This window comes from Sesamum indicum, linkage group LG6, assembly GCF_026168435.1.
Source record: "Sesamum indicum cultivar Baizhima isolate 11 linkage group LG6, ASM2616843v1, whole genome shotgun sequence".
NCBI lineage: Eukaryota > Viridiplantae > Streptophyta > Magnoliopsida > Lamiales > Pedaliaceae > Sesamum > Sesamum indicum.
In genome coordinates, this window is record NC_142662.1 from 21,303,079 (window position 1) to 21,325,170 (window position 22,092).

Below are 22,092 nucleotides of genomic sequence, written 5' to 3' on the forward strand. Positions count from 1 at the left end.
AAGATCAATCTCCACCAAAGACGCCAAAATTTGATAGGTGTTGAATCCACAAAAAATATTATCCTACTAAAACTTGCAAAATTATTGAGTAGGATTGAATCCACAGAAATTGGTTTAAAATTAATTTCTTAAGGGTGGAAGTAAAAGGGGCGGGGGGGGGGGGGGAGGTTGTTTGTTTAAAATCTAAATCTAAAACTAAAAAGATAAAAGCACTTAAAGAGAGAGTAAATATGAGAGAAACATTCCAATTAAAGACAGGATCATGCTAAATTTCATAATTGATCATAGATGCAAAAATGACAATTATTCATAATTGATAAATTGGTTATGGTTATTAGTACGACCTAACGATCTCACCTTTTCTTACCTTGTCGTTAGTCATGAAACATCCGTTGACTAATTATCTAATCAGTAAACAACCCTGAGAACGTACTCAAGGTTTAATTTACTAAAACATTAAGAATTAGAAAAGCTCAATTCCAATCAATAAATTTCTACGAGGATTTATTTATGTTAAATTGTGCATTCCCCACAACATAATCAACCACTACAATATGATAAACTATGTTGTGTTACCACTAGTTATTGAACTAAACAAACAATTACAGATTTGCCAGTTTAATTGGCCTGGTAAATAATTTTGACAATGACTAATGCGCTCTATCAGTCATGAATCATATTATTTGTAATAAAAGCACAACGAATAACACAAATACCAATATGAATGAAAGTATAAACTATAAATTAGATCTTACAACTTATTGAAATTAAGCTTCACATAATCTTTAATCGGAATAAAGGAACTAGCCTAGCATACTCATAGAAGAACACATAAAGAGAAAAGAGAAATATTATAGAAAAACGCAGAGTATATCCAAAGATGAGAGATGAGGTGTCTTGAATTACATCTCCTATTTATACTAACTAGTTATCTATTATTACTAGAACTAAAAAGGTAGATTTCAAATAAAACTAAAAGAACTAAGAAGTTGATACTATTAATCCTAAAGAGTTTCCTTAAGCAAGGAGATCTTCCACTCAGCCAAAAATCTCTCTAGCAGCCATGAATCCTCCAGAAAATGGCATCTTAAATTTTCTTCTTTTGCCGGTTTTCTGCAGGGTTAGGCGTGCCTAACCGGATGTACCAAGTTGTCATGTTAATTGTCATAGTTTCTTTGTTCCTTTTTCATTCCACCAACCTCTTATAAGCAAACTCTGCAATATACCACTTGATTAGGAGTATTTTAGCATAAAAAAATAGCAAGAAATCACTGAAATTATAATACAAATGCACTCCTTCCACTTTCGTCTTTTCTTTTGTTCATAAATGCCACAAATGCTAAATTTTAATGACGTATTTAAATTTTCGATGTCTATGTAATATTTTGGAAAAGACAGAGTCGATCTTATCAGTTTAAATGTGAATTTTTAAGATATAGAATGAACTCGTCTTCACTGAGTTTGCATTTCAAGTATTGTAACTGCTAGAAACTTCGGTATTTTCCTATTGAGAGTTTACGTGAGTACATCAGTAGAATAGTAAATATAACTTTTGACAACGTTTATCATTACTTATGACATATTATTATATTGATAAAATAAAATTTATCTTATTCGATTACAATGAAAACTTCTAAAAGAACGGGCTAGGATTAAGGAATGTGTACAGTAATTAACAATAGTAAACCATAGTGTTCTAGGGGGTACTACAGTTCTAGTCCTCAACAAGTGCGGGACGCTTCAGGCAGTCAGCGCTCATCGCCTCTAAGTCTTCGAAAAGGCTTTTTAACTTATGGAATAACCAGCACAATGGGGTGTTTAATAATGGGACACAGCCAATGTACTTGGGAGAAGCTTCGCTCGGTCATCAATGATTTTAATGTTTTTAAATTTGTTAGGCTTTCTAATGATGGATTTGTGAACATGCTTGCTGTGGAGTCTGCAACGGTATATCTCGTCATTATTTTCTTCTTAATTTTTCTTTGTAAGTTCTCCTCTATTGCTGCTTTAACTTTTTATGCCCACTTCTTTTGTAGGTTAATACTTTGGCAGTCACAAGCGCTTTGAGAAGTATCAAAGTCAGGTAAGTCGCTTGTCCTTAGCTTTGGCGGAGGCCAACAAAGCCAAAGAATGTTTGGAGGGGGAGATAGCGGACTCCATTACTTTGGGGAAACTTAAGGACCCACTGCCAAGCTCCAAGTTTCTTAAGTCTATGGTAGGGAAGATTCATCTGGAATGTGTGAAGGCTGACTTAGTTTAGAATTTTGGTGAGTTCGGGCGGGCAAACTTTTTGAAGGCTGAGGACCTATATGATGAAATCATCAACGATTGTTGGGTTATCTTTCGTTCTTGTGGGCGTTCCCCAAGGGAGGATTTTATGTTTATGATCCATTAGTGATAGATTTGAGAGGACCTAAAGAGGGAGGTGAAGCCACTATTACTCTGCCTCTGAGTAGTGAAGTTGTTGTTTCGCAGGCTGCCTCTAAATAGGAGGTTCTACCTGTTGGAGCGGGCGTAAGGTCTTATGTTTTTTTTAGAACCTTGTCTCATACTTTTTTATCTTTGTATGGATGTTATATTAACTCCTTTATATTTATAAGGGGTTAAATTCATTTTGACCCCTGTGATATAATAAAATATCAAAAAACCCCTTATAAACTTTTTAATGTCAAAAATCACCCCTATGTTACGAATAAATAATCACACCGCCCCCTGATCAATTTGAGTCTATTTTTTTAGAAACAATGACTAAAATATTCCTTCTAATCAACCGGTCAACTAGGCTTATTAATATATAATTATTTTAATTTATAATAGATCTAATGTATAATTATTAAAAGTATTTTTATAATACATATAATTATAATTTATAAAAAAAATTTAAAAATAACAATTATACCAACCCAGCCCCAACCCCACCCCATCTTCTTCCCCACCCATTTTCTTCCCCCCTCCCCTTCCCCTTTCACCTGCAAATTCCCCCCCCCCCCCCACCTTCCCTCCCCTCCTCCCCTTTCCTCCCTTCGACCTTCCCTCCCCCCTCCCCTTCCCTCCCCCAGCTGCTCAAATCTGGGCGACGAGGTCGCCCTTGCTGGCCGTCGCCCAGGGTGAGGAGGGTGCCGGTCCTCCTCTTCAGCAGCGGCGGCGTCAGCGTCGCTGCTGTTTTCTTTTTTTTAATTATATATAGAATTAATTTAAATTTAATTAAAATAATATTTTATTACATAAATAATTAAGTAATTATAATATAAAAGAATATTTTATTATTAATAGAAATATATAATATTTTAATTAAATAATTATTATATAAAATAATATTTAATTATTAAATACATATATAATATTATATATTAAATGTGAGAGAAGGGCAAAAATATCAAAAAACAAGGTACTTTATAGAAAAATCATAGTCAAAGCGCGTAGCAAGAGGTTTGGTTTTAGTCAGAATAAATTTTAACATGAATAAAAAAATCGCAGAAAGGAATGATATTACCAGGCGATAGTGGCTCTGATACCACTGTAAGGTATCAACCTCCAGAATCGAACCAAGCTCAAAGAACAACAACAGGCCTATATATCAACTATTACAGATTTTGATAAGGTGTGAAAAAAAAACCCATTATACAATAATTTTACAAAGTAAAAATTACAGATCTATACAAGTACAAAACTAAAAATACAGTAAATATTAAAACGATAGAGAAAGAAAAGGATATCACAACGGTTTACAGGAATAAGTTTCAGAGGGCCAGACTAGTCAATGCAAATCCAAATGCCACTAAAGCCACAACCAACACTCACGATTACTTGGAACCATAGAGCCACAAGGCACCAAAACTGCCACAAAGGCTAGTATATTAATTCAGGGCCACAAAGGCTTAAATCCACATAAGATCTGTCAACCACTAAGGCTTGTTCACAAGAACTTTAAGAAACACAGGAGGAGATTAAAGAGAGGAGACTGGTTTCAAGTTCTAATCTCAAACTAGATTGAACCCATCTATATATAAAGGAACAACCCATTTAATACCAAAAGAAGATAGAGAATAAATGGAGGTGAAGAGAGAAAAAGGAATCGGTGGAGGGAGACCCAACACTAGACATAAGAAGAGAGAAAGAAGATAAGGAGAATCGATGCTCCCAAAAAGGGATTAGGGTTATGAGAGAGAGAGAGAGATAAAACATTTAAAGAGGGGGAAGCGGGTTGACGTAGTACCGGGTCATGGGATGGGCCAGGGCCAAAAGAACTGGGCCAAGCAGCATGAGGTGGACCAATCACAGCCATCCAACAAGATGGGTTGGGCCAAAAGGATTTGGGCCACAAATTATCAACAGAGATCATTTGGTGAAAGAAGTTTAAGATCCGACCAACAATCATCAAGATCTATTTATGCGGATCGATCAAGGAAGAGACACAGAGTCTGCTATGCTTCTTTCTATAACGATGTTTTTATTAGAATGTTTAGCAACTTTTCTTTTTCTCTCTTTCTCTCTTAGGCGTGTTTTTTACTCATAAAGGCGTATTAACGTTTCTTCTTCTTCTTCACAACGCCTGCTGTTGTTGACCAAGGTATTAACACTACTTCAGCCGCCAGTGCAGCACCAACTTGATCGTTTAGTTAGTTTAGGTAGTTGTGTTCTGTTTAGAGCAGCTATTTAGCAAACCCTTGTAATTGAGCCTTATAAATGCTGTAGCTTGATTCTGTAAAGACAGTGAATGATCAACAAGAGAAATTCTAACTTTCAGTACATATTGAATCCTTTAATGGCTGTTGTGGTTTGTACATCCGCTTATGTACAAAAAGATTTATAAAATTGGTATTTTACTGTCCACATCAATGTGTTTGATGTGCATACTTTAACAAAGTTTGCCTACACACATTATGTGAATCAAAATAATAATCCACCTACAAATACTAAGACCATACCACACGGAAAGAAATAATATTGATGCATGCACCAAACATTAAAATCATGATCTTATCATCCATTATATTGAATATGACATGCATGAATTTTTTCATACGCTAGCCACTTAACTTGATGGGGTAAATGTTTTTATATTCCCATAAAATACGGACAGATTTTTTTTTTTACCATGACTATGGCCGGTGACGCTTTTAATCCCATAAAACAAAAAAATGTGAAATCAAAATGCTTTTTAATTCTAAATAACTCCTTTTTAGTCGCAAAATCACAACACACGTAATTTTTTGAGACTAAAAATACGTAACTATGAATTTTATAGAATTAAAAACAACACCTATCATATTATAATACCAAAATAAATTTTATTCTTTTTTTTTATGGGATTAAAAAGTATTTTGTCCTTAAGTCAATATATACTTGTACTTTTCAATTGAGGATGTAGGTGGCCTCCTAATAAACCCCTATTGCCGACATATTGCATCATAGTTACTGTCCGGATAATATATCCGTCATCGTAACTCCACCAAAATGTTCGTGCTACTAAACTCCTAGCTCCAAGTAGGGTAACTGCTTCTTTCAACTATTATTGCTTGTGAATCCAAGTAATCATAGTCAGACCAGCTATGAACATACCTCTAAATTATAAATAGTAAGAAAATAAAATTGTAAATAGAAATCAAAAGTACGTAATCCAAGACAGGAATATGTTTAAGTCAATTTATACAGTTGCACGACAAATAAAGTATAATTATTATATAACTCATATCATAAGTAGATGTGGTTGAATAATTAAAATCGAATGTTATTATAATATAAATTCAAATTTTTGGCACTTTATTTGGTGGGGCTAAATCCATATATGTCCTAATCAGTGTGTTAGGAATTCCACGTGGTTATGTTTTGGTTCTTGTGGACCCAACTCAGTTATAGGAACATTGGCCGACACGTATAGTGAGATTCAACGCATGTCCTAACCAATGCGTATATTAGTCCCACATTATTATGTTTTGATTTTTGGGGTCAATTATGGGTATCCTAGCTGGTACATATAGTGTTGTGGAAAATATTGAGGGATGTGAGGGAGTTGTGTGTTATAAACTCGAGACAAGAGTTAGACTCTTTATTTTTAAAATAATTGTAGCTCGAGTCTGGTGCTAATGAAAATGAAAAGTTATTTTTCAAGATATAATGACTCACAATCTCAAATTAGTAGCACTACAAATTTTGAGAAACAGTGAACCAAACAATATTTTGAAACTCCGTTAATAAAAGACAGCATACTTTTATTGCTAATACATTGAAATGCTGTAAAATGCCTTCTAACTTGAATGACTGAACTTATTAAAATGAAGCAAATAGGGAGACCTATTTATAGATGTTGAAAAGGTGACATCCAATGGAGATGTCTAATCAAAAAAGATGTTTTGAAAATTTAACCTTTTATCAGAATATGGACTCATCATTTCACCCATTGAACATACAATTTCACTCAAATGGACGTTTTTTTTTTCATCTATAGGGTTTGACCCAATGGACACAACATTTCAACCAGATGGCATACCTATTCAGTTGATTAGATACGGTTGGATAATGATTGGGCACCACCATCTACGTATCACGAACTTTTATGAGTCACACATCCTAACCAATCACTTGTTACGATTTAATCTGATTGAAATATAATTCATGTGAAACTAGACGTATGCATGCAATAACTTTTGTGTTGATGATTCCTATAAAGTTATGCTTGGTTCTTGGGGAACGTAAGTCAGTTTTAAAAATCTTAATAGGCAGATATAGTATAAATGCAATCCTCTTTTGGAGTCTATGACATGTCATCCCTAATTTTTCATTTTCTATATCAAATATAGGGTAAATTGTATTTTTGGTTGCATAAGTAAATTTATTTTCAATTTTAGTCCAATACTCTAGATGATCCACACATTGCATCCTATATGTGTATTTTTTTTTCAATTTCAAGACACAAGATGGGCAGCCATTAAGTTGCTAACAACGGATGCTCTTTCCATTAGGCAGGTGCAAATTTGGAGGGAAATGTACCAATAAATGAAAATTTGGTGGGAAAAGTTATTCTTTCTTCTTCCTCATATAAGTAATTGATTTGTTTTCTTCTCTCTTCCATTTAGTAGGAAAAAGGTGTAAAACATAGATGCAACAAAGAAGTTTTTTGTCACTGTGGAAAGATAGTAAGTTTGAGAATCTCATTGACCGACGACAACCCAAGTATGAGGTTTTTTTGGGTGTTTGTGAAAAAAAAAAAAAGTGGGTATGATTTTTTTTGCTTGAAAAAATCCGCCGATAGGTGACAAAATAACCACATCTGCTTCTTTTTTTCGAACACTCAAAAAATCTTTAGTTCTTTAATTAAATATTAAAAAAAAAATTGCAAATCTGCCGCAAAAGTGGTAGAATTGCAAATTGTCGTTAGTGCTACTATCGAATTCCAAAATTTTGTTTCTTCAAAAAAAAACTTGGCATGTCGTTAATAGAATTTTGTTAAATATATATATATATATATAATTTTTTTCGTTAATTGTATAGGTATTGATATTATTTATATAAGTAGGATATATGATAATTAATTCATTGATAAATATTTAATTTTTTTATAATATTTTGAATTTGTATAAAAATTTACAACATTAAAATATATTAATGATAAAGAATACGTTGATACTCAATTAATTTTTAACAGCATAATAAAATTTAAAAATTACATACAAATAAAAGAATACATTGAAGTATTACATCAATTAATTTGACATGTGCAACCCTGTATTGACACATTATTTTGTTGGGATGGAGTTTGACTTTGTCGAATTTACTGTCTTGCACGTGCTTGCGGCCAGTCCATCTCATTAGCGATTTTAGTAAACTGCTATCGGCCCAGACGAATAGAGGTGTGTATAGTGGTATCATGGACCAATTGAAATTCTGGGACATCCTAATACTCTTTCGATATTATAAGTTGGAAAGGCATAGAATATGTCATTCTGTAAAGCATTAAATTATAATATTGCTTAACTATTGCCACGACATTAAGCTTATATGCAGCGGATACCTTTGAGCATGAGAACAAGGGATTCTAAATTGACTCCATTTGCCACATGAACACTCACATGGAGCAATTTTGACAACATGAGTGTTATATCCTTGTCCATGATATAGTCTTGTAATCATTGAGGCGGATTGTTCAAACCAATTAAAATCTGGTTACCGCATGCTCTACAGAATGCTCGAACCAATATTGGAATAACTTATATGCATAGTCTATCCACGGTTGATTGTTGCTTATCATGACATTACTTTTCTTCATTCTCTCATTAAAATAATAGGCAGTACGATCAAAAGCCATTTCGACAATTGTTGTCACGCGTAGGCGGCGTGCTCCTTTTAAACCATTAATGCATTCTAACATACTGATTGTCAGAATACTACACCTCCAGCTGCCATCATGAAAAGCTGTCCACTTTTCTTTCTCAATTCGGTCTAGATAGTCGCATGCTTCTGAATTTATATTTTGTATCTCGTCCATAATGCGATTAAATTTTCTAATTTGATATTCCAACTCAGCACTCCAACAAAGTTCCTTCAGATGTACGTTTTTCAAACTCTTGTTGCAGTTTGAACACATGTGCCGCAAGCAAAATCAATGCATATCGTGAGAAGAAACAAAGTCAGGAATGTCATCTATTGCTCCCATGAGCCCCGCATGTCGGTCAAGAATAAGACACATTTCGGGCACCCTCTCACAATATATTTTGCTCACCATCTGTAAAAGACCATTTCCATGATAGATATGATTCTTTATCAACAACAGCAAATGCAAGAGGAAGTACCTGTTAATTCCCAGCTATCACTGCCGCAATCAGCATTTTATGTTTGTATTTAGTATACAAGTGAGTTCCATCTACAATGATGATTTTTTGACAAAATTGGATCCCTTCAAGACATGGTTTCGATGCCCAACATACGTATTTGATTACTTATGCTCCGCTTGAACGCCTGGAATGTTTTGTACTCATTCAACTACTATTCCTTCATTCCATTTCTGAAGAGCACCCAAGTAACTGGGTAGACTTCTTAGAAAGCTCTCCTATGTGTCATAAACTTTTTTTGAGTCATCTTCAAATTGTACCACGCCTTTGCGTATGATATATTAAACCCTAACTGGTCTTCACATTATTGGGGAAACTGCAGCCGAAATAACGTCATGCCCAGTTTTTTTACAAAAAAATAAAACGAAACAATTTTGGAAACTAACGGATTTCATTAAATTTGTAATTCTACCGCTTTTACAGTAGATTGGCAATTTTTTTTATAATATTTAATTAAATAATTCAAAAAAACCCTCCTACTTGGATTGTCATCGATCTATGAAGTTTTCAAACTTGCAATCCTTCAACGGTGACAATAAATTTCTCCATTTGCAGCCATGCTCTACACTTTTTTCGTACAAAATGGAAGAGAGAATAAAACAAATTAGCTATTTATATAAGGAAGAAGAAGAAACAAACCTATCCCACCAAATTTTTATTTGGCAAAATTTCACTTTTGGTCCCACTAAATAGGGTCATTCTCACTTTTGGTCCCGCGCTTTAGGTGCTCAACACTTATAGTCCCAAAACCCTAATTTTTTAACACTTTTAGTCCCACACCGTTAAAAACTAACGGAAACGGCACGTGACACGTCACGTGCCGTTAGTCAGCTGGTATGGTCAATGTTGGTCAACGGTAAAATATCACTTTTGGTCCCACTAGATAGCGTTATTCTCACTTTTGGTCCCACTAGATGTTGGTCAACAGCATAATATTTTTTATAATTAAAATTATTATTTAATATGATATATAGAATTTTATGTTATATTTTAATATATATTTGTATTACGTTAATATTTTTTAATTGACAAGTAATTCACTTATGATTCTTTATTATTTATAAATTTATGTCAAATTTGGTAATTCTTATGAATTAATCTAAAAATCATAATAATAATAATAATAATAATAATAACAAAAATAATAATAATGATGATGATGATGGTTGAACAATTCTAATTATTATTTTTATTAGATATATAATGAGATTAAAAAGTTTAATCAATTATTCGATATCTTAAAATTTGGTCACCTGATTTATACGAAATTTAAATATATACAAGATTGTGTCTATTAGATCATATCAGACGGTATGATTTAAAATAACATGGCCTGATTCAACGATACACCGTCTTGAATGATTACTCTTATGTTTCGATATCAGATGGTTTGGGTGTGTTTTTAGCATCTTATTTAATTTTTTTTCTTGGGTTTGGGTGTGTTTTTAGGGGACAATGATTTTCTTATTTCTTCTTGTTGTTGTTTGGTTTTATAAAAGAGTTATAATGTTGTATGGAAGACCATTATCGATTAGCAAAATTTTTGAAAAATTTTGTATGTAATGTTGTAAAATTCCTCTACTTCCCACCTCTATTCTTCTGCAATTTCTGGAACAAAATCGAGCTCGAGCTTGAGCTCGAGAACTCGAAAATAATGTATTGAGCTCGAGCTCAAGCTCAACCTCGGTGAGCTCGTCGAGCTCGAGCTCAAACAAAGAACCCTATCACACTCAGTTTCTTTTTCCTTCCCAGCCTCATTCATGGGGGCTCTTAGGCCTCTCTGTCTCTCTGCATTTTACCATACCAATAATATTTGTCTGAGAAGTTGCAAGATTTGGTCCAGAGGATGACTCAATGAACACAGTCCAAACAAAGAACCCTCTCACACTCAATTTCTTTTTCCTTCCCAGCCTCATTCATGGCGGCTCTTAGGCCTCTCTGTCTCTCTGCATTTGCATTCTTCTCACTCTCACTCACTCTGCTTCAGATGATGAGTTGCTTTTGATGAAAATTAAGCTTTCACTGTAAGGAACCGCTGAGAACTTGCTGTTGTTGTCCTGGAATGTCTCAGTCCCACTCTCCATTAGGATTTTGGTACTACAAGTGTTGAAAACGTAAAGCGTGGGACCAAAAGTGAGAATGACCGTATCTAGTGGGACCAAAAGTGATATTTTGCCGTTGACCAACATGTACCATACCAGTTGACTAACGGCACGTGCAAGTCACGTGCTGTTTCCGTCAGTTTTTAACGGCGCGGGACTAAAAGTGTTAAAAAATTAGGATTTTGGGACTACAAGTGTTGAGCACCTAAAGCGCGGGACCAAAAGTGAGAATGGCCCTATTTAGTGGGACCAAAAGTGAAATTTTGCCTTTTTATTTATTGGTATATTTCCCCTCCAAATTTGCACCCACCTAACGAAAAAATCTTATGTCATTAGCGACTTAACGGTTGGCTCTCTTGTGTCCAGAAATTGAAAAAAAATGCACATATTGGATGTAATGCGCAAATCATCTATAATATGGAACCAAAATTGAAAACAGATTCACTTATCGAATTAAAAATAAAATCTACCCTCAAATATATATATATATATATATAAATACATGTATAACTTAACGAGAACGAATAATAAGATGAAGAGTATAAAAAATAATTTCGATCTAATTAATTAGATTTTATCAAAAAACAAGTATGTTGCCTCCAAAAAGCAAGGATTTATCATAGTAAATTGATCTATTATTGCAAAGGAAATGACAGGAAATAAAATAAAATATTTTTTTTCACTACATTATTGGGGAGAAAGGAAGACGAAGCAAAGAGTGAAAGGAGAAGCGGAGGGTCCGCCGTGCTGTTCAATAGTAAACCTGTCATATCCCGATGGGGCCACCACGTGAATACACTACCAATCTTCCCTTCTCCATGTCCACCCCCCCCCCCCCCTCTCTCTTGAATTCTCTTGTCTTTCTCTCTCTACGACTATTACTATACTGCATTACAGTTAAACGCAAAAGTCTCCTTCATTTTTCCATTTACGTTCTCTCTTTTTACGTCCAATTATCTCTCCACTCCTCTTACCCTTTCCTCCTCTTGCTTTCTCCCTTTCTCCCTTTCACACAGCATCCTAATCACCAAGATCCTACTGCCAAAGATCTTCCCCACCATCACTGTATTATACAAAACCCTATTCAAGAACAGCTCCAGGTACTTGATCCAGCAGCGATCATTGAATCATTCGAGTCTCCACACCATGGATTCGGCATCTGGGCCGGGGGGCGCCGACCCGACAGCAGCCGAGGGTCCGTCGTCGACAACGGCAACCAGCAGCGAGGGAGGCGTCGTAGGCGGGTCAACGGAGTCCAGTATGCCACCGCCGAGCCGCTACGAGTCGCAGAAACGGCGAGACTGGAACACTTTCCAGCAGTACCTGAAAAACCACAAGCCACCGCTGACGCTGGGCCGCTGCAGCGGAGCTCACGTGATCGAGTTCTTGAAGTACCTAGACCAGTTTGGGAAGACGAAGGTGCACGTAGCTGGTTGCCCCTACTTCGGGCAGCCCAACCCTCCGGCGCCATGCGCCTGCCCGTTAAAACAGGCGTGGGGCAGCCTGGATGCCCTCATCGGGCGGCTGAGAGCCGCCTATGAGGAGAACGGCGGCCGGCCGGAGTCCAACCCTTTCGGAGCAAAGGCGGTGAGGATATATCTGAGAGAAGTAAGAGAAAGTCAGGCAAAGGCCAGAGGAGTACCCTATGAGAAGAAGAAGCGTAAGAGACCCTCTTCTTCTTCCAACACAACAACAGTAGCTGATGTCGGAGGTAGTAGCGCCGCCGAAGGTGGCAGCGGCGGCGGAGACGGAAGTTGATGGCGGAGATGGTACCCTGGTCAGGTTACTGTGCCCGCAACAGCTAGCGTATATACTAGTTCGTAGTTATTAATTACCTCATAATCCAATTCTTTATAATATTTCAACTTTTAAAATATTTATCTCAATTGTGAATTATGGATTAATTATATATATATCTCTGCAATCTTCATATTTATATACCTCAAATTGAAAATTTCCCATCTTTCCTAACTTGAGTTCAAATGAAAGTCCCATAAACTGTTCCCTTCTCTACCATTTTAACTTTTCAAACGACGGTACGTTAATTTTCCTTTTATAACATTTTAAATTTTTAGATAAAATAAAATTTAAGTTAGGCCAAATAAAAGATCCCGAATTCATAATAAACGATTCCAACAGTTTAAATTTTTAAATAAAAACGGGATCATATAATCAGACTGACGAATGATTTTCATACAATTTATGCATCGATGCATCCCCTCTATATCACATAAATAATATGTAATTGTAAGCTCATCATTCTATACATTCAATATTGTATTTTGTGTTTATAAATCATAAATAAGCTGATCGAGTAAAGTTTGGAGCAGGATGAAATTGAGGTTCATCCCTAATTATTTGCTCGATGTAGTATGAACTAAGAGTAGTGTGTAGGAGTACTGTGGATTCTGGTCCCCGTTGGAATCCGTGGCTTACCAACTGGGGGGCATACAACTCAGCTGCTGCTAAACCCACACGTGCTCATCCTTCTGCATTTTCCCTTGTCTTGCTATCACTTTTATTTATTATCACTTTGATTTTATTTTCACGTGTTTTTTTTTTTTCAAATATTAACATTAAATGATTTTCGTAGCTAATAGATTAAATTTTTAGATGGAGCGTTGGTTTAATATGTACTAAAATTAGGCAAAATAAAAGGTTTTAGGTTCGAATTTCATTAATTATGATTCGATTCTATCTGACAATTTAAATTTTTATCACTAATTCTTTCTAGTTATAGTTTTCAAAATATAATCATCACTGTTAAAATTTTTAAAATTCATTATTATGACAAAAAAGTAAGTTCTTGTCACTAAATATATATAATTATTGAAAATATTAAATTATCACTAAGTTTTTAATTTTATTGCTAATTTTCTATTTTTTGTAGTAATATATCGTTAGATATTTCTCTTATAAAAAAATTAATTACATATTGTTGATTATAATTTTAAAAACATGATCAATCAATCAATCAATCAAATAGCGTTTTCAATGCACATCCACGTCTGGAAAAAAAGAAAAAAATAAAATAATAAATTACAATAAATTTTTATAAAACAACACAAATGCCTAAAAAATTGGTGAAAGACTCGAATTCATGATCAGCTCTTGCGTGTCGTGCAGCCTCAATGAGTCTTAATCTTAAGTATGTTAATATATTAAACATTAAATAATTATTTTTTTAACCGTTTAAATATAATAAATGATTCTCCTAATATATCTTATGATTTTAAGGGGCTTGGATTTGACTGATCAATGTGATTATATAGGGGAATATCAGGACCAGTTTTTGTGGTCAATGATAAATTGTAAATTGAATAAGTTGACAGAAATTCATGATGAATGATCAATTATTTAATAATCATGATATATATATATATATATATTTGTTTGTAATTAATTGGATGCAGAACTCTTGTAAAATTTATAAAAATTATAATTTTAATCCTGTAAGTATGGAATAAAAATTTTAATTCTGCACAAATTAATTTTGATAATTTTATTATGTAAATTTAAAAATTTGAAAAGTTAAGAATAAAAGTGGTCAGAATCTGCTTAAATGATTGGAATAATGCATTCAATTAAGCGAATTAAATATACTTTTTTGGCCAATTTTATCCTCAATATGCGAGATTTAGAAATATAGAACAAAATCATCAAAGTAAATTCGTATACAACTAAAATTACGACGCCACAAATTCACAAGACTAAAATTTTATTTTTTTTCCCTGTAAATTTCATTAAAAACAAATAGTTATAATTTGTTTTAAAATAAAGGGTCTTACATTCCAAGAAATCATGATAAGTTGCAGTATCGTTGTATCCCCATGACTTACTGCTACAAAACAAGACCACAATATTAAATAAATAAATAAACAATATTGTTGTACCAATGGGAATATTAAATTTGAATGATGTTTGCTATGATACTAATAATTGCAATCCCCACTCTCTGTGGTTGGGCCCGAAACAGATATCTTTTTTTTTCCATTAAGAATGTCCTTTGCTTCAATTAACATCCACAAAGAAAAGATGGAGTCTGCAAAGTGACAGGGGCAGGCATTCATCACAACAATTTTTTAAATAAAACCCTATTGATTCTTTTTTATTCAGATCATATGTCGTTGGTTATCTCACGTTCTCTGAATAGTTTTGGGATTTGAGAAAATGGTAGATTTTTAGGCTTGATGAGAGGCTCTCAACTAAGAACCTCTGACGTCTAAGTCGGTAAAAGGGTTCGAGATAGAAAAAAATGATCTCAAAGTATTTAGTGTGGAGTTTAGGTGTAATAAATGTCTTTTCCCAAATGAAGTATAAATAGTGTATTTATAGAGTTTGAAAGAGTCCATTTGCTTGCGCCACGTGTCGTGATCTCGCCTTATATGTTGTCAGGTGAATCAATGGCTTTCAATAGCGGGTCATCGGAGTTGGATCGCTTGAGCGACTTGGGTCGTGATCGAGATGGAGCGGATCTTTAGCATAACTCTGTAATAGACACCAACTTTTAGGAGTATTTATGTCATTTTTTAGGCAGGTATGGTATGGCCCTATCAGTTTTTCTAATTTATTTGGTTTTTATTGCAATGTTGATCCTTTAATTATAAGTGTTTCGCATTTTAATTTTTCTAAACATATATAAAGCAGTAATTCGATCCATTTTTTTTTCTAGAAATTTAAAAATTAACCAAAAAATCTCATATGTGTTATTAAATTTAAGTCGGCACATAACTCGAACGTGCCAATTTCTGAAAATTTTAGAACATTTTCAAAAAGATGTCCTCAAGTCGCAAAATTTATGAAAATAATGTACCAAATAGCAAGTTCTATTTCTTAAAGGATGAAAATATCAAATACCTATAATTCTTGAACCCAAACTTGCAAAAAAACCTAATTATTTTATAGAGGAATAACATACCACCTCACTAGGAAAGTGACCAGCAGCCAACTCTGTCTAGTCCCACTCTATAATCTATTATACTAGGAAATATATATAGAGAATTTTCATATTTTCTTCTTGTGTATTTAATCATTTAAATAGGCTAATATTTTGTGCTACAGCTTTAAAATATTAGGTCATTAGTATGGGAATATTATGGAACCACCAGTTGCATTCACACTGATTATTCTATAGGCGTGCAATACAATACAGTACAATACAATACAATTATGTTGTATGGACCAATAATATTACATCCCTATGTATCACAAATCTTCATGCACACATTCCTACAACCAAATTAATACAATCGTCAAAATTTTTTATTCAAATCAGATTTTAAAATAATTATTCGATCAGTGTAATATATATTTATTAGGGTAAAATATTTTTTTAATTCCATAAAATAAGGCAGAATTTATTTTGGTACCACAACGATGTTAGGTGTTGCTTTTAGTCCCGTAAAATTCATAATCACGTATTTCTAGTCCTAGAAAATCATGTGCGTTGTTGTTTTGGGACTGAAAATGCATTGTTTGGACTAAAAAGACGTTATGATTTTGGGACTAAAAATATATGATTTTAAATTTACGGGACTAAAAACATCACATACTATAATTGTGGTACCAAAAATAATTTTGCTCTTATTTTATGGAATTAAAAAAATATTTTGCCCCTGAAATAAGTGATTGATTATTTCACAAACTATACACTTATTATATAATAAATATTATTACGTTTATTATGTAATTAATTCATATATTGCGAAATCAAATTTGTGCTGGAATTTCCCTTAATGGATCCTTTTCGTTTCCATACGATTGCTTTCTTGCGTGCAGCCATGTTTTTGCAGATCCTTATCTCATTTGTTTGAATAAATCGATCAAAACCAATGAACACTATAAAAAATATATATATCCTTTAGTCATAGTTAATTGTTATGATTAAAAATAAATAATTATAATAAATAATTATTGATGATCGTTATTTATTATTTATTGATCATAATTTTTATAAGTGTAGCTAAAATATTTGTCTTGACTGAGAGCCATGACAAATATATTTAGCATTGTGATAAGCTAAACTTTTACATCAATTTAATTTAACCATGATATTAATAATAGTAATTTCCGGGCTCTTAGTGACTGATTTTGGTATAATTGAATTCCAAAATATAATTGTGACGTTTAAATTCATAATTTTATAATTGATTATACAGGTATAAGGAAAATCTCATATTTGATAGCATAACTTAAGCTCTTTCTGTTTTTGGTCCCAATGATTATGAAAATCTCACTTTGAAAATAATATCTTATATTTTGTCTCACTTTTAGTCCCGTCATTAAATAATTAACCAAAATGACTACCTTAGACTGTGGCCATTAAGTGTACATTTGGAGGAAAAAGAGACATGTGCATCTCACAGAAAAATCTTATTTTTGGTCCCATAACTTAGCTCTTGTTCACTTTCTGTCCCAATAATTACGAGATTCTCATTTTATGAATAATTACTTACTATTTTTCTCATTTTTATGGAGACAACCACGTGATACTCACTTGGCCATTAAGTTAGAGCGTGTTGGAGGAAATTCTAGCATGTGAGAGGCACATGGTTCGTCTTTAAAGGAATTATAACTGCAATTTTTGACAAGAGAGGGGAAATAATAAAATCAAGGCTGGCACCATTAGGGTCCTTCCAAGCTCAAGAGAATTGAGAATTTCAGACTAAAAATATGATTTCAACTATTATAAAATTAAGTATCACGTGTTATTGAGGTAAAAGCATGTATGAGGAAAGTGAGAATTTTGGCAAACGAGATTCTCACTTTAAAGTGGTCCTTAAAAATCTAATTTAAGAACCAAAAAGAGACTTTTTGGCTCCAGTCTTCATGACATTGTTACTCCTTGGAATCGTGAGCCAGATTAAGACTATAAATGGCGATGGAGGAATTTTTTGTAGTTGAAATCAGAGTGGAGAATGATTACAAGAATTTTATTTTTGATACTCACATAGCCATTAAATAATTGATAGAAGTGCGCGTTTTGGAGGCAAATTATGGCCTTCTTGGTCATCATGGACAATTCTTCTTATATTTTGTCCAACTTGCTAAGGAGCTCAATTATCACCTTCTTTTCAGACTCGAGCTTGTCGATGAGGTTCTCATACATGCTTTCACACCACAGTAACACATGATACTTGATTTTGTAGCAGCTGAATCACTTGTTAAGTAATATTTTTAGCCTAAAAAGTTTAATTCTCATGAGTTTGAAAAGACAATTAGAGTGCGTCCGAATATTATTATTTTTCTTCTTCTTGTCAAAAGTTGTAGTTATATCCCACAAAAAATAAAGTATGTGTCTCTTACATGCCAAATTCCCTCCAACACGCGTCAAATAAAAGGCCACGTCAGTATCACGTGGCAGTTCCCATCAAATATTTAATGACAGGACAAAAAGTGAGAAAAAATTCATAAATTATTGTCCTAAAAGTGAGAATTACGTAATCATTAGAGCAAAAAATGAACAAGTGCTAATCAAATTATGAGGCCAAATAGAAAATTTTTCTATGAGATGTGCATTCATCTTTTCTCTCCAAATCGCAAACTTAACAGCCACGTGAGCCTCACGTGGCTCTTCCCGTCAATTACATAATAATGGAACAAAATGTAAGATACTATCTTTAAAGTGATATTTTCATAATTGTTGGAACAAAAAGTACACAAAATCTAAATTATGGAACCAAACGTGCAATTTTTTTTATAAATATATATTGCAACTAAGTTTCAAAACTAACTTTATTTTTAAGAGTAATGAAAGAATTTAAATATTATTTCATATTGAAAATAACAAGAAATCAGATGAAAATAATTGTGGCGTGATTCGAAGCTACAAATCGTGGCTTTTATCAAACATAATTTTAATAAAATTTAATAAAAAAAAAGTAATAATTGAAAAATCAACTAAACATCAAAAAAATAATTACATTTTTCCTTGAAATACAAATTTAATTTACTGAAATATTGCAGGATGAAATGAAAACTTTAAAGTATATATCTAAGAACAAACTATTAAATGAGATGATGTCAAAAGTGTCGGCACATGTTTCCCACGGTTTTTGAATGTGAATGGTCTGGATGGTCGTACTGGTTGTGAATGAGGCTCATCGCTATTGGAACGGTGGTCGCTGGACTATGTGAGAACATCAAAGCTTGGTTTTACCATTGATCTTTGACCCAACCAGTTTCTTAAAGTCACTGAGGAATTAAATGATAGGGGCAAATAGCATTTTTTTGTCCGGATAATTACACTTTTTTTTTTTTAGATTTTGCGTAGGTATATATAAATTTTTTTATGATTTGAAAAATTATATTTAGTATCTTTAATATTTGATTATGTTTAATAAATAGATTTCTCTGTCGATGAGGCCTAGTTCAATTGTCCTTTTTGTTAGTCAAACTCCACCTGATTTGCAGATATTAACGAAATAGTTGATTGAAAATCTATATTTATCTCGGATTGACTTATTATTGACTTATTGCAAGTCAAAAAATATATTTTACCAAACTATTATTATACATCTTCACACGCTAATACATGTAATTAAAGATTTTATTTTGACCTGTACTAAGAAGGGTGGGACTAAATAATACTTACCTACATTGTCATAAGAATGATTAAAACAAATGCCATAACTCTAAATAGCATCTAGTAATAGAGAATGAGAAAAAAAATTGATGAAAGGTACTTGACGGTGTAGTGGTTGAAGTTACTATTTTCCATCTTTTTGATCTGGGTTCAAAATTTATGGGATGCAACAATACACGCCTCCTCCCAACACTTGAGGACTCGAGCCTTATGCTCGAGGTGGGTGCGAGGAAGCCTCGAGCACAGCACCTCCAGCTCGAGGCACTGTCTCGAATTGGGCTCCAACCTTGAGCTAGACCCAAGCTCGAGCCCACCAGGCACGGACTTAAACACTCCAACTAGTAGTTGTTCACCACCACCCTCTCCCAACCGTCCGATCCAACGGCTTGGGCCACCTTCAATAACAATATTGGGCTTGGTCATAAATGTTGGTCTTATTAACTAGTTCAATATTGAGATAAAAAATTGTTCAAACTACGGCAAGACCCTAAATACTTATTGCATCTTCTTACGAACAAAATACTACACCAGCATTAGATATTTTATCCGAGAGCGGGGGGCTATATGATGTATATATATTGTTAATACACATTTAGTTACATGGAACATAAAAATAATATTTATATATATAATCCATACAATAAATACATAACCATACTACCTAAATTCCAACATCACTATAAATACGAAAAATATAATTTTTTAGAGGCATCTACTATTCATTGATTCTGACCCCTCACACATACCAAGAAACCCCCCTCGTAAACCATATTTTCATCTGGTGTACAATTGTATCGTAGATAAAACTCGTGTTTCATCCTTTCGTTAAAACACTCATCACTCATAATATTCAACATTACATCGAATAAGATCATTAAAGAATAGGCTGTGGCAACGAAGAAGCAAGGTGCACTAGTTAGATGACTGGGAAAGAAACACTGCATACTCATGCGTCTGCCACCTCTCCACAAAGCAGATAATAGATTGCAAAACTTAAGAATGAGAAGGGGGGATACTGTAGTGATCTGGAGACTGTACGGGCTCTATTGGTGGAGTAATCTTGGAGCATCTTCTCTAGTGGAATTCCTGTTGATTATTGACGAGCCTGTTAACACTGTCCAACCAAAAGTCACGATCGAGATGAATGAACACCGCCATTGGCACATTGGAGGTAAAAGAAAAAATAACCTTTTCATATGTTTCCTCTTAGGTCTCTCACACCTGTTGTTATCTCGACGTTATTTTCTAAAATTTTTGGGTCAAATGTGGTCAGAATGTGTCCTTCACATGTTGAATGAGGATCTTTCACACATAAAATGAACTTTACATATATTATCTTGATCCCAAAATATGAAACCCAAGAAACTATCCCGCAATTTCGCCCCATAAACTTGTGTAATGTCATAGTCAAAATTGCATCAAAATGTGTGGTTAATCGCCTTAAACCTATTTTATATAGCATTATTTCCCTGGCTCAATCTACGTTCATACATCGACTTTTAAATACTGATAGTACTCTTGTTGCCTTTGAACTGAATGACTTTATGAAAAAAGAACATACATAAAGAGGGATACTTCACTCCGAAATCTGACATAAGTAAGGCATATGATAGAGTGGAGTGAAATTTCCTGAGGTTAGTTCTTAGCAGATTAGAGATACACTAGCATTTTGTGAGTATCATTATGACATAGTTTACGTCTGTATCACGTCGTCTAATGCTAAATGGATAGAATTTGGATATTTCTTGCCACATTGGGAAATTTGCCAATGCGATCCATTGTCACCATATTCATTCATGTTTATTGCAGAAGTCTTTAGTTGTATGTTGTTGCATGTCGAGCGCTAATGAGAAATCCAAAGGCATAGCCGATCAATCGGTCAGAGCCCCTTACTCGCACCTATTCTTTGTGGATGACACCTTCATTTTTGGACAAATTAACGAGAAATTACAAAATGCCCTCGGCTCTTCCCATAATTACAAAATGGGTCAAGATTTTGCATTTTCTTTATGGGGGTCATTTTGGCCCTACCCCAGCCTAACTTAAATCTAGGTACGTATGGGCACAATAATAACCATCTGATCATTTCTAGATTTATGGTTTAAATGAAATTGTACAACTTAAAAAATCTATAGATACTAGCCTTCATGTTCAGGTACAACTTTTGCTACCTACACTACTTGCGACCTTTACCATCTCTCTTGTACGACCTCGCTAAATTTGGCCTCGGAGGTCTATAATCAAGACTTTTTCAATGTAATTCTTATTTTTTCTTTCTTTACAGGTCACATATTGGAGAGGGTAGACTCACCTAAGCGTATTTGAATTTTTCCATACTCGGATCTAACTAGAACAAATATTTCTGTTTCTGATACACATCAATAGGTAAACAATGTCGAGTGAACTTTTGGTGCTAATGACATCCATCAATTTTTTAAATGAAATATTTGCTACGTATTCGCAATTTTTTGAGCTTTTGTTAAAATGCCTACATCTATTAAACTACGATGTAACAAAATATAGGGTAGATTACAACAACCTTCCCCAGAATTAAGCATAATTACGAATATCCCCTCAT

General features: G+C 33.8%; 1 protein-coding gene across 1 annotated transcript; it reads left to right on the forward strand.

Annotated features, from left to right (window-relative positions):
- Positions 1–11,823: 11,823 nt before the first annotated feature.
- On the forward strand, positions 11,824–12,866 carry LSH6 (LIGHT-DEPENDENT SHORT HYPOCOTYLS-like protein (DUF640)). Its single transcript, XM_011082418.3, has one exon. It carries the CDS (start codon positions 12,077–12,079, stop codon positions 12,686–12,688), a length of 612 nt encoding a protein of 203 aa, XP_011080720.3. The 5' UTR covers positions 11,824–12,076; the 3' UTR covers positions 12,689–12,866.
- Positions 12,867–22,092: the final 9,226 nt, after the last annotated feature.

Coding starts and splice junctions, on each gene's coding strand:
- LSH6 (XM_011082418.3), top strand. CDS start 12,077: ATGGATTCGGCATCTGGGCCGGGGGGCGCCGACCCGACAGCAGCCGAG.